This window comes from Phyllobates terribilis, unplaced genomic scaffold (assembly GCF_046119375.1).
Source record: "Phyllobates terribilis strain yellow unplaced genomic scaffold, ASM4611937v1 Scaffold_2__4_contigs__length_985480577, whole genome shotgun sequence".
NCBI classification, from domain to species: domain Eukaryota; kingdom Metazoa; phylum Chordata; class Amphibia; order Anura; family Dendrobatidae; genus Phyllobates; species Phyllobates terribilis.
Window position 1 is genome coordinate 391516988 of NW_027362762.1, and position 12494 is coordinate 391529481.

Consider the following 12494-nt stretch of genomic DNA (forward strand, 5'->3'; position numbering starts at 1 on the left):
GTAAAAAATAGCAGCTTTCCAGATTACACAGGTCTCTTCATCAGGCTAGTATAACACAAAATCTGAAGAATCATATTTATACACAATATGACAGAATAACGCAGTAATAAGACAAGTGATGTGAAGCAGAACTATCCACCTCAGAGACAATAAAACATTCACACTCCTTATCCATGAACTGCTCCAATGTGTATCTCTCTCCCATACTGATACTTCTGCTTCACATCACTTTCAGTAACCATAATTTTTATATATTAAACATTTTTTTTTTGTATACGGGGATAAAGCTAGTAACAGCGATTTGGACTGGCAGCATCTTTTTTTTTTTCTTTTGCTTTTTAGTTATTTACTTTATACTCTGTGCCCCCCATAAGTTCATAAGAAACCTTTTCAGGGCATTTAAAAATTTAAATACTGTTATAGCAGAAGATGGAGTCCCTCAAGTTTAAGGGCCCCATCTATGCTATATAAGTCTGACAGTTATTTTAGGTGAAAACAACAGCTATGAATGTTCCTTCTTGTATCAATAGCGTGTCCTTGCTAAAAAGATAACGTGATTCTCCCTGGCCAGATGTTTCTTCTTGTAGCAATAATGTGTTCTTGCAGAAAGATGAAATGACCTTGCTAACTAGATAAGTCTAATTAAATATTTTAAAGCATACAGAAACTAGCTTTTTTCGCTTGTTCAGCTAAACTGTATAATCGAACCTTATATGGCAAATCCGTTTCCTGCCTTTAGGGTGCATATTAGCCCTGTGTTTTGTAATAAAGTTTTTAGAGTATGTTTAGACACAAACATCCTGTCCTGTGTCTTCATTCTCTCCGAGCTCGTAATCCAAAGGATAGAAGACCCAAAATTCAGTGACGACAGCTGGCGCCTCGAACAGGGACCTTGAGTTAATCTACCCAAGGGTGCTCGACCGGTCCGAGACGTGGGACGAGTGAAGCTCTCTGTTGGTGATATATACAGCGCTGAGGTAAGAATAACTGTTATATTCTACCTAATTATATCACTGCATAGAAGAGACTCCCTCACCCCCGAGCGGTCGGCTCCCCAGGTAATTCAACAGATTGTTGTCTGGCTCAGGTCCCTTTGAACCAGTAGAATTCCCTCAGATAAATTGACAGTCCTGCCTTCTATCCTTTGGAGAATTTAAGAATGAAAGTATGGATCCGATGATTGTGTTGTGGATGTGTCCCGGGATTGATGTTTTTGGTCTGTTTTTCTGGTTGGCGTATAAGTCCTAGAGAGGCTAGTAGTGGAATGGTTCAGAAACCTTTGTGGCCCATTGTCTAAGTGACCATTGTCTAAGTGACTGAGGAGTCTCTTCTAGGTGAGGAGAACTGAAAAAAAATGGGGAACCAAAATGCCAAGGAAGGCATTATAGCCAAAGACTTAGTGGTACGCAGAGAAGGGAAACAGGCACTGATTGGAATTGACAAAATATTGTGTAAAGCGGGAATGAATGAGAATGGAGAGATGAATGGAGAGAAATGGAAATCCTTCTTTAACTCCTATCATGGATGGTTGAAAGATAAGGGTCTGTTGGAGACAGTGGATGTATGGATGAATGCATGCGCTTATTTTGAAGGAAAGATTGAAGAATTAGGAGACGGACGTTACAGACTGACAAAAACTGGAATGACAGATTTTCCTCCCTGTCCGCTCCCGACGTCACCCCCACCCCAGTACCAGAATTCCCAGGAACCTAAATGTTGGGTTTGCCCCAGATGTGGACAGCAGAATCCCTTGACAGTAGACATCTGTGTGGCATGTGGAGGACCGAGACCCCACCCAGCTAGACAATTCCCAATGAGGACGGTAGTTGTGCCAGGAGCACCAGCAGCAGCAGCAGCAGGGGGGGATGCAGTGGTTCCAGGTCAGGAAGCTCGCACAATGTTAATGTATAGACCATGGAGTCCTTCAGAGCAGTTGGCACTGATCTCCCAGCTGCCAGACCCATCCCAGTCCCCTATGGGTTTCGCTAGAATGATCACCACCATACAGGATACGTATCATGCCACTAGAATAGATCTGCAGGGGGTAATTAAGGGAAAATTGGCAGATGAAGCCCGCTATGATAGGTTGATAGATGAGACAAAAAAACAGTATGCCAATAGGACCGGACCCATAGATGCAGAATCTAATGATGCAGCAGCTGGAGTCCTATTCGCAGCAGCGTTGGTAAAAGCATGTCAAGACAGGCAAGCAGAAAAGCAAGTTACACTAGAAGATAGAGTGCAGGGAAAGGAGGAAGATCCTAAGGATTATTTCTATGCACTAAAGAAAACCTGGTCAGAAATGGGGTTCAACCCCGGGAATAAGACTAGTGAGAGGGTATTAGCAAGTGCTTTCATGAATGGACTAAAGAAAGAGATTGCAGAGAAGGTAAAAGCAAGTAGACCGGACTGGAGATCAGTGAAGGCAGAAGATTTAGCTAGAATAGCTCAGGGGGCACAGCATGACATAGCGCAGGCAAAAAGAGCTGCCAGAATACATATAGTAGAGACGACCCCCAGAAACAACAGAGGCAGAGGACGGACTGAAGGAGGAGGACAGAAACTGTGTTACGGATGTAAAAAGCCAGGACATTTTAGAAAGAACTGTAGGACCAACCCGTATCCAAATGCTCAGAGTACGGGTCCTCCAGCCGACCAAACAACGCCCCCATAGGATGAGGGTAGCTTGCACATGAACCCCCTCATCTCCTTACCCCCAACTCCCAGTTGTATAGTGCAGGTGAACCTACCAGGGGGACATGAAATCGATTTCCAAGTAGATACGGGGGCCGACAATTCCGTAATTACGCAAGGTGATTGGCCATATACTGACACTGATTTTTCACATCATGTCATTGCCACCCCCTTCAATTCCCCATCTGTCCTGCTTCCTGTCACTAAAAGAATTCCCCTGCAAATTCAAGGAGCTACTGTACATAGCCAGCTCATGGTATCGCCCCGAGGCCAATGTAACCTTTTGGGAAATGATGTGTTGTCCCAATTACAAGCACATATTGAGTATCATCCCGATGGCACTGTCACCATGACCCCAGGTTTAAAACCAAGTACCCTTTGCAAAATTATGTCACTAGATATTGCCAGCATAGAAGAGACAAATGAGTTTCCCCCGATATTGGAGCAGGCTGTACCACATGATTTTTGGGCCTCAGACAAAACAGATGTTGGTAGGTTAAGAGTTCAACCAGTAATGGTGAAATTAAAACCAGGAGCCATCTTGCCTCAACAGAGGCAGTATCCCCTTAGCTCGGCTCAGGAAAATGCCATAGCCCAGCAGGTCCAAAAATTACTACAGAGAGGAGTCCTAGTCAAAACCCAGTCCCCTTGCAACACTCCCCTGTTCCCAGTAAAGAAAAAGAGTGTGCCAGGACAACCAGCCGCATATAGAATGGTCCATGACCTCCGGTTGGTTAACAAAGCCACAGAACTTCTAACACCAGTTGTGCCCAACCCGCATACTCTCCTGTCACAGATACCTTCTAACTCTCTTTGCTTTTCAGTGGTTGATTTGGCAAATGCATTTTTCAGTGTACCATTACATCCTGACTGCCAGTACCTGTTTGCTTTCACATTCCAGGGCAGTCAATATACATGGACAGTGTTGCCACAGGGTGCCCAGAATTCACCCACAATGTACACTGCAAGTCTGCAGGAAATACTGGAGGGATGGTCTGAACCACATATCGTTGTTTTGCAATATGTCGATGACCTGCTCATTTGTGCCCCCTCCAGGAAACAATGTCATAGTGCAACTATATCGCTTATGTTGTTTCTCTATCACGCTGGCTGCAAGGCATCGAAAGATAAGCTTCAGTTTTGTAAATCTTCAGTCACCTTTTTGGGACATTGTATTACTCCAGGAGCTCGTCATTTAACAAATGCACGTAAACTAGCAGTACAGGCATTCACCGTCCCCATTAATGTTGCAGCCCTCAGAACTTTTCTTGGACTTGTTTCCTATTGCAGACAGTGGATTCATGCCGTTTCTATTTTGATGCAGCCCCTCTATGACTGTCTTACCCCAACACCTTTTGTACTAACATCAGAGGCAATAGACTGTTTTTATTCTCTCAAGAACCGTATTTTGGCCGCTCCAGCTTTGGGTACCCCTAATTATGAGCTCCCATTTACTCTGTACCTTCATGAACAAGCTGGACATGCAGCAGGAGTTTTAACTCAAACACACGGTGATAATCAGAGACCTGTTGCCTACTTTAGTGGCAGATTGGATGCGGTAGCCAGAGGTGCACCATCCTGCGTACGTGCTCTGCATGCTGTTGGACTATTACTCCATAAATCCGCAGACATTGTTCTTGACCACCCGCTCACCGTTCTAACACCTCATGATGTCTACACTATATTGAATCAAGTGCAACCCGCTCACCTCTCAGCAGCACGTCATCTTAGGTTACAATGTGCACTGTTAATGCCTCCCAATGTTTCTTTACAGAGGTGTACTACCCTAAATCCAGCAACTTTGTTACCTCTCTCGGATCTAAAGGAGGAGTCAGGTACTGTGCTTTTTAAGGAAGATCCAAGAGAGGAAGTTCCTCATGACTGTGTACAAATGATGGCACAAGAAACGGCAGGTTTACCTACTGTATTTGAACATGAATTACAAAATGCAGATTTTGAATTTTTTGTAGATGGATCCCATCATCAGGACGATTCAGGTACCTTCCATACTGGATATGCAGTTGTCTCCCTCAATGCAGTAATCAAGGCAGAACCAATGCTCCCACACCAGTCGGCTCAAGAAGCTGAACTTAGGGCCCTAACCGAGGCCTGTAAACTAGCGGAAGGTAGTATTGTTAACATTTACACAGATTCTAGGCACGCATTCGGTATATCGCATGATTTTGGTCCAATATGGAAGTCAAGAGGTTTCCTGACGGCAGCAGGACACCCCATTAAGAATGCTGATGCGGTCCAGCAGTTAATTGATGCGCTACAACTACTCAAACAAGTAGCTGTCTTAAAGGTAAGAGCACACACCAGACACACCGACCAGGTAAGCAGAGGAAACGCGATGGCAGATGCAGCGGCAAAAACAGCAGCCTGTAAGCCGCAACAAGGGTCAACAGTACGTCAGTTAAGTGCCCCTAAAAACCCCTTTGTGTCGGAGGACATCTTATCCCAAATGCAGGCTCAGGCTCAAAAGGAGGAGGTTGATAAGTGGTTAAAGGAAGGTGCATGCCTGAATGAAGCAAATGGGGTATGGGGGAAAGGGACACGACGATGCCTTCCAAGGGCACTGTACCCAGCAGCTGCCCAGATACTACATGGGCCGACACACCAATCTAAAACGGGTGTGATGAGTGTGATGCAGAAACATTGGGTGGCACCAGGATTCTCCACCTGTATTGAAAACCTGGTACAAGGGTGCATGATATGTGCTACACATAATCAGGGTAGAGTAGTTAAAACACCACCCAAACACACCCCCCGGCCCCTCTATCCATTCCAGAGACTGCAAATTGATTATATTCAGCTGCCAAAGTCAGGATCATGGGAATATGTGTTGGTCTGTATTGATTTGTTCTCAGGATGGCCAGAGGCTTTCCCGATTGCCAAAGCCACGGCTGCGGCAACCGCAAAGAAACTGCTTGCGGAGGTGGTCTGCAGGTATGGGGTACCAGAGGTAATTGAGAGTGACAGAGGTACACACTTCACAGGTGAAATAATGAATGAAGTCATGTCAGCTCTAGGAATTCAACAAACATTCCATACCCCATATCACCCACAAAGTAGTGGTAAAGTGGAAAGACTGAATGGGACATTGAAATTAAAAATTCAGAAAGCCATGGCTGAGACAGGAAAACCATGGCCGGACTATTTACCACTTGCTCTGTTTTCAGTAAGATACACGCCTAATAGAAAGACTGGACTCTCTCCATATGAGATATTGTTTGGCAACGTACCCAGCCTAGGGTGTTTCTATCCGCAAGCATTAGAAATGAACAACCATGTGTTAAGTTCCTATGTGAGGGCTTTACACAAAAAGATTAAGCAAGTACATGATAATGTCTTCAGTTCTCTTCCAGATCCAGATCAAGACTCTAGCAGCCATATGCTGCAACCTGGAGACTGGGTGGTTATAAAAAGACACGTGAGGAAAAGCCTAGATCCACGGTTTGACGGACCCTTTCAAGTTCTGCTGACCACAAGTACAGCCGTTAAGCTAGAGGGAAAAGAGGCCTGGATCCACGCATCCCATTGCAAAAAGATACTAGGAGAACCAGCGGACAAAGAATGATGACATTGTTTATACTTACCTGCATCCTTGCGACCACAGGTGCATGGACTAGGTTAGGCACCATGGATGGAGATGACAATAGATTCATTAGACACCATCTTGCTCTAATCGATGGACTAAAGGAGCAAAACCAGACCATTGCTAATTGTTGGATATGTACACATGCCCCTGTGACGTCCACTAGCATACCCTTTCTCGCTGTCCCGGTCTCATGGGAAGAGATAAACTTTTGAGTGAACTGTTCAGATACTTTGGCCAATAATTCCACACAGAGATTTTCCTTTCTAAATCCCGCAAATTGGTTTAAAGGTATTGGTGGGTGGTTGGCTGGTATAGTACAAGCTATTTTACAGGTTTTGCTAATGTGTCTTGCGGTTTATTTGGTTTTTAAGCTTTTTTTAATGTGTATTCAGCGTTGTACTAAAAGAAAACAAAGAAATTCGTATTGATAAATGAAGGAACAAAAGGATGGAATGTTATAGCAGAAGATGGAGTCCCTCAAGTTTAAGGGCCCCATCTATGCTATATAAGTCTGACAGTTATTTTAGGTGAAAACAACAGCTATGAATGTTCCTTCTTGTATCAATAGCGTGTCCTTGCTAAAAAGATAACGTGATTCTCCCTGGCCAGATGTTTCTTCTTGTAGCAATAATGTGTTCTTGCAGAAAGATGAAATGACCTTGCTAACTAGATAAGTCTAATTAAATATTTTAAAGCATACAGAAACTAGCTTTTTTCGCTTGTTCAGCTAAACTGTATAATCGAACCATATATGGCAAATCCGTTTCCTGCCTTTAGGGTGTATATTAGCCCTGTGTTTTGTAATAAAGTTTTTAGAGTATGTTTAGACACAAACATCCTGTCCTGTGTCTTCATTCTCTCCGAGCTCGTAATCCAAAGGATAGAAGACCCAAAATTCAGTGACGACAGCACCTTTATTATTATTTTTTAAATATGATTTCCCATATAACTGGGGCTAATCTGCCACCTACTTGCTTAGCAGAGCTCAGGGCCTGCTGCCTCTCTGCACCCAGCGATCACAAGACCTTGGGGTCCAGGTCAGCTCTATGTGTACAGGGTATGGGTAAGCAGAGACGGGAATATACAGCTCATTCTGCTGCTATATACTATGCAGTGATGTTTAAGAATGTCACTGCAAAATAGAATGTAGACCGCCCAGATGTTTATAGTCTATGGGTGGTCCCGAGGTAGTAAAAAAAAGTTATTTCCTTGGTGAACTCTGGTACTCTTTAATATCCATAGATATGAAGGGGAATCATCTCGTTCACTATTTTTCTCTGTTTAGTTCCCTGGCTGCCAAATGTACAAATATCTGAAGCACTGTGCCAATTAAAAGGGATCTGTCAGCAGGTTCGTGCTATGGAATCTGATAGCAACATAATGTAGAGACAGAGAGCCTGATTCCAGCGATGTATCATTTACTGGACTGCTTGGTGCAGCTTTGATTGAATCCCTGTTCTGTCTGATGTCGATGTAGCAGAGCTAAGACTTCTGGGCTGAGTATAACTCCGCCCACACCCCTGATTGGCAGCTTTCAATGTACACGTTGAATTGAAAGCAAGCTGCCAATCAGTAGTGGGGGGCGGGGTTACACAGATTAGCTGGACTGGTCTACACTTGAGACGCTGTCATCTAGTGTTAATCTCCTGCTGATAAAACACTGATTGAATTGAAACTACAGCACACATCCTAATAAATGACACATCGCTGCAATCAGGCTCTCTTTTCCTACATTATGCTGATCTCGGATTACATAGCAAATACCTGCTGACAGATTCCCTTTAAGTAAACAGGGCTATGCTGCAGTTCTCTGCACAACCTGTGACCAGGACCACCTCTATGCAGGATTCATGGGGATCCCAAAGGTCAGACTATACATCATAAAGTGATGGTATATCTTAAAGATATACCAACACTTTATAATATGGGAACATTCACTACATTTTCACACATTTACATAATATTTTTTCACTGTGGCTTATTGAAGACAAAGATAGGTTCACGATAAGGCCACAATGTAGAGTTGTTAATGAAGCACACCTTTGCTTTAACAGGGTTAAACCAGAAAAAAGAATTATTACATTTAACAGGTTATGTGAAATGTAGTTTATTTACAACCTGCATTAAAAATATGGTTTGTTTTTCACTATATCAAAGTATGTGGTGGGGCGCCCTGTTGTTCTTCCGATGGTCAAAGTGCTGGTATAATTGTCGCCTGCATTCAGTGGAGGACCAACATCCTCAGCAGTTTCCATGCTTTATCGCTCTGCTTAGTGCGACATATAGGGATTTGATAATAGAGGTCGTTACAATTTGGTGGAATAATATTTTTTCATAAGTTAATGGTTTACTTGTCTTAAAATAGCTGCATTACAGAAACAATTTCAGTTTCTTAAAGGGGTATTCCCATCCCAATATGTAGTAGGTGTAAATATAATAATATTAGCAAATACCTCCAATTAGAAATGCGGTATAGTTCTTCTAATTCACTATGTCTCTTTCCTCATGTGCAGGAATTGCAGGACATTAGGTATCCATGGTTATATCCACTAGGAGCTAGCTGTCACTATATCAGTGGACGTAACCATGGATACCGAAGGTCCTGCAATGCCTGCACATGAGGAAAGAGATACAGCGAATCAGAAAAACTATACATTTCTAATTGGAGGTATTTGCTAATATTATTATTATTATTACTACTACTACACATATTACATATAGGGATAGGATCTTGGAGATAAGAGTACCCCTTTAATTTATTTTCAGACCCTCTAGTAAGCAGCGACCAACCTGTTCTTAGTTGTAGAATTTTCTCATAAAGCATGGTCTCCACAGTAATACATGCTGGATTTGAGATCTGTGGCTTTAGGAAGCTGCTGCATTCACTTGGAGCACAGCTTTATTCCTAAACGGATTTCTCCTTCTACGGTTCATGTCATCAGCCCTGTACAGACACCAGGGTTCTCTTCTTCCTGGACAAGAATGCTGACAAGACGATGAGAAGTATTTGAAAGGATCTCTATGATGTTGTATGTGCGATCCTTTCCTTCTGCTGTTCGTTTTTAACATACATGCTTGAGTCTGTGTGTGAGCTCTCCATATGCAAATTGTGCTGTTGATCCTGTCCTGTGTCATTTACATAGCAGATGTGATCTCTCCCGTTACTGACTGTGGGTCCTCCCTTCAATATCTAATATCTTGTTCTGTTGTGAATAACCTTCTTCTACCTGCTGCTATCTTTAATACGGAGATGAGCAAAAACAGCAAATGATATCAGCCCTGAGCTGATACAGCCAGAAGCAGTTTGCTGTTGGATCTACAGGAGAAGCAGCACAGCCCGCTAACGTGAAGGAGTTGCACAACCTCTACAACAATAAAAGGGTAAGGGTGCTTTCACATTGCGTTCTATGTCCCCGTCGGGGCATACGTCCTAAAATTCCCCGCAAAACGGGGTCTGAACGTATGCTGTGACGGGGGCCATAGACCGCAATGGTGACGACAGAGCCTAGGTCTCAGTGTCCGCCTCCTGTGGGCGTACACTCCCTAAAAAAGTGCACGGCAGAGAGCATGGTCGCTCTGCCCAGTCACCATTGTGGTCTATGGCCCTGTCAGAGCATACATCCGGACCCCGTTTTGCGGGGAATTTTAGGACGTGTGCCCCGACGGAGACACAGACATTTTTTAATAAACAAAAACTATACACAAAGAGCCTTAATTTTGCATTTTGAAAGCAAATCCCAAATGAAAAGAAAAAAAATCAATAAAATAAATCAGAGCAATGGGGTTCATAGCCATAGAAGGGGTTGTCGATGAATACTTGTTGTTGTTTTTTTTTTATTCTAAAGGCTAGCAGCATATGTTCAACCAAAAAAAACACAATAATACTCGGCCTCCCAAGGCCGGCACACGCTCTCATCTGGTAGTTTATTTTTTTGTGCCCTAATTGCAACTTTATCATCATCTATATAGCATCCGATTTTGCACATCAGTAGTTATTAAAATATGCAAGACCAAATTCTGTTTCCTATATTAATAATAGCAATGTATTCATAACAATCAGATGCTATACGGAAGATTGGATTTTTTTTTGTGCCCCCATAGACTTGAATAGGCAAGTCTCATCCAAAATACAGGAGAGACTGAAGCATGATGCAATTTTTTTTGCACATGGACATTCCATCCATGAAAAAAAAACAAAAAAAAAACCTGTCATCAGATCAGTCCAATTGAATAACATGCTGTTAATTTGTTTCACGGACAGTACTCGGACCGAAAATACGATCGTGTGAGCATAGCCTTACAAGCAGTTTGCAATTTTAGCCATTTATATTGAGGACAAACCTTTAAAAGGTATTCACTTACAGGATATATGAAGACACATTTCAGTATGTAGCAATTTAGAGGTGGGAAGAACCCAGTCTGAACAGACACCAGTCTGTCTGATGCTTCTACATTAAATGAAACAAACATTTAACTCACTCAAATTCTTGCTTTTTCTTGTTTTTCTTTTTTGCTTTACTTTTCTGCTCTTTGGAAGCTCCGGCGCCCTCTATCTCTGCAGCAAGGGCATCAATGTCAACATCATCTTTGCCGCTAAAAGAAAAGAAATAACTTCAGTATGAGATCAGAATAGAATTCTTTTTATAATATTGTTAGAAAAAAAAATTAGGGATGTTACAAGTTATTAATTCATTCAGTTCGCAAAATATTGTAAATATTTAGCAAAACACAATACCACTAGTACAGGCACCACAAGAACAAGGATTGTGCAAGACGTATATTTCTCTTTGGTTCACTTCTAGTTTTGACTTCAAAATACCAGGCATGAAAAGCATTGCTTCACGGACACAAATATTTGGAATCGTGAGTGCAAGAAAAGGCAAAAAAATTAGAAAGATAATATTACGTAAAATCCAACATGCGATACAAAAATAAGTGGAATAAAATAATCAACGCACAATTATATAAACAAAAATACTTCTCAGTTTGATCCAGTAGGAAAACCCTGTGCAAAGTAAGCATTTTCTTCCACTGCCGGTCAGGAGCTGACAAAGAGCTGCGCTTATCTCTTTATATAGCAGCAGAAGGTTGCAAGTGATTGAGTCAGAAAGAGGGAACTTCCCAAACCCAGCAATGCAAGGGGTGTCCCTGCAGTCCATGAACTACATAGCCACATGTAAAGTGCCATGGAATAAATGACGCTATAATAATAAATAATAATAATAATATCCAAACATAAGACGTGTTACACTCAAAAAGGTATCTAAACCTCGGCTGTAAAAGAGGTGAACTACTCAAAAAGAAGAAACAGAAAATAATATGAAATCCAATGCAGAAGTATTAGGCCATGAGCCACCGATTCATCAACACCAGCGGTTTCATGTAAATCTTAATCTAGAATCCAAAATAAATTTGGTGCATCCTTCAACTGCTTTGCGCCAGTTCCTGCTGTTACAGACGCCACTTTTGTGGGGCGTACATTGTGATGATGGTCGGCCATGCTCACTAATCCACAGGACACTTCCCTCGGACAGATCACTGACCAAGCTACTCTCGCTCTTCGGACTTCAAAGCCCCTGTCACAACCTCAGACAACCCATCAGGAAACCTGATCTGAGGCATACCATCACACCATCAATGCTCTTAAATAGCAGTTTTGCATAGAACACACTGTGCAATGTGTAGAATTAATCTCTGCCTATCAAACATTGCATATTACCAACTATACATTGCAGATATTGTATATATTGTGTTCACTCAATGGTGAGGAGTGACTGGTTCACACAGCTTTCCTATGCATCGTCCGGAGTCACTAAACTTGTTCACACACGATTTTATTGCATCTGTTAAGCTTTCTAGTTTACTGTAAAAAGGGGCAGTGTACAAAAATCAGCAAAAATATAAAATAAGGCCTTGCAGAGTATAATATTATAGCTATATACACTGTCTCACATAGGCTCAGAATAAGCCAACTAATGGGGGGTGTAAAGTTAGAGCACCAAATGTATCATCCAACAAGACCTAGTGTGATCTGCTTGGCTCACTTTATGCCGAGCTTACCTTTACGCTATGTTCACATGTCCAGTAGTGATCCATTAGAACGGATCCAGCAGCAATCCATTGGCAAATTTTTAGTCAGTTTTTAAATAAATGATCTATGTTGGATCCATTTTTTTAACATTGAAGTCTATAGAAAACT

The 12494-nt window shown here is 42.2% G+C and overlaps 1 protein-coding gene across 2 annotated transcripts in view; it reads right to left on the minus strand.

Moving 5' to 3' along the window:
- Window positions 1–12494, minus strand: part of EIF5B (eukaryotic translation initiation factor 5B) — a 66350-nt gene that overhangs the window by 47975 nt on the left and 5881 nt on the right. For both annotated transcript variants that reach the window (XM_073664859.1, XM_073664858.1), the window contains exon 2: window positions 10775–10888. In XM_073664859.1, the coding sequence (XP_073520960.1) occupies window positions 10775–10888 (114 nt within the window). The remainder of the gene's footprint in view (window positions 1–10774; window positions 10889–12494) is intronic.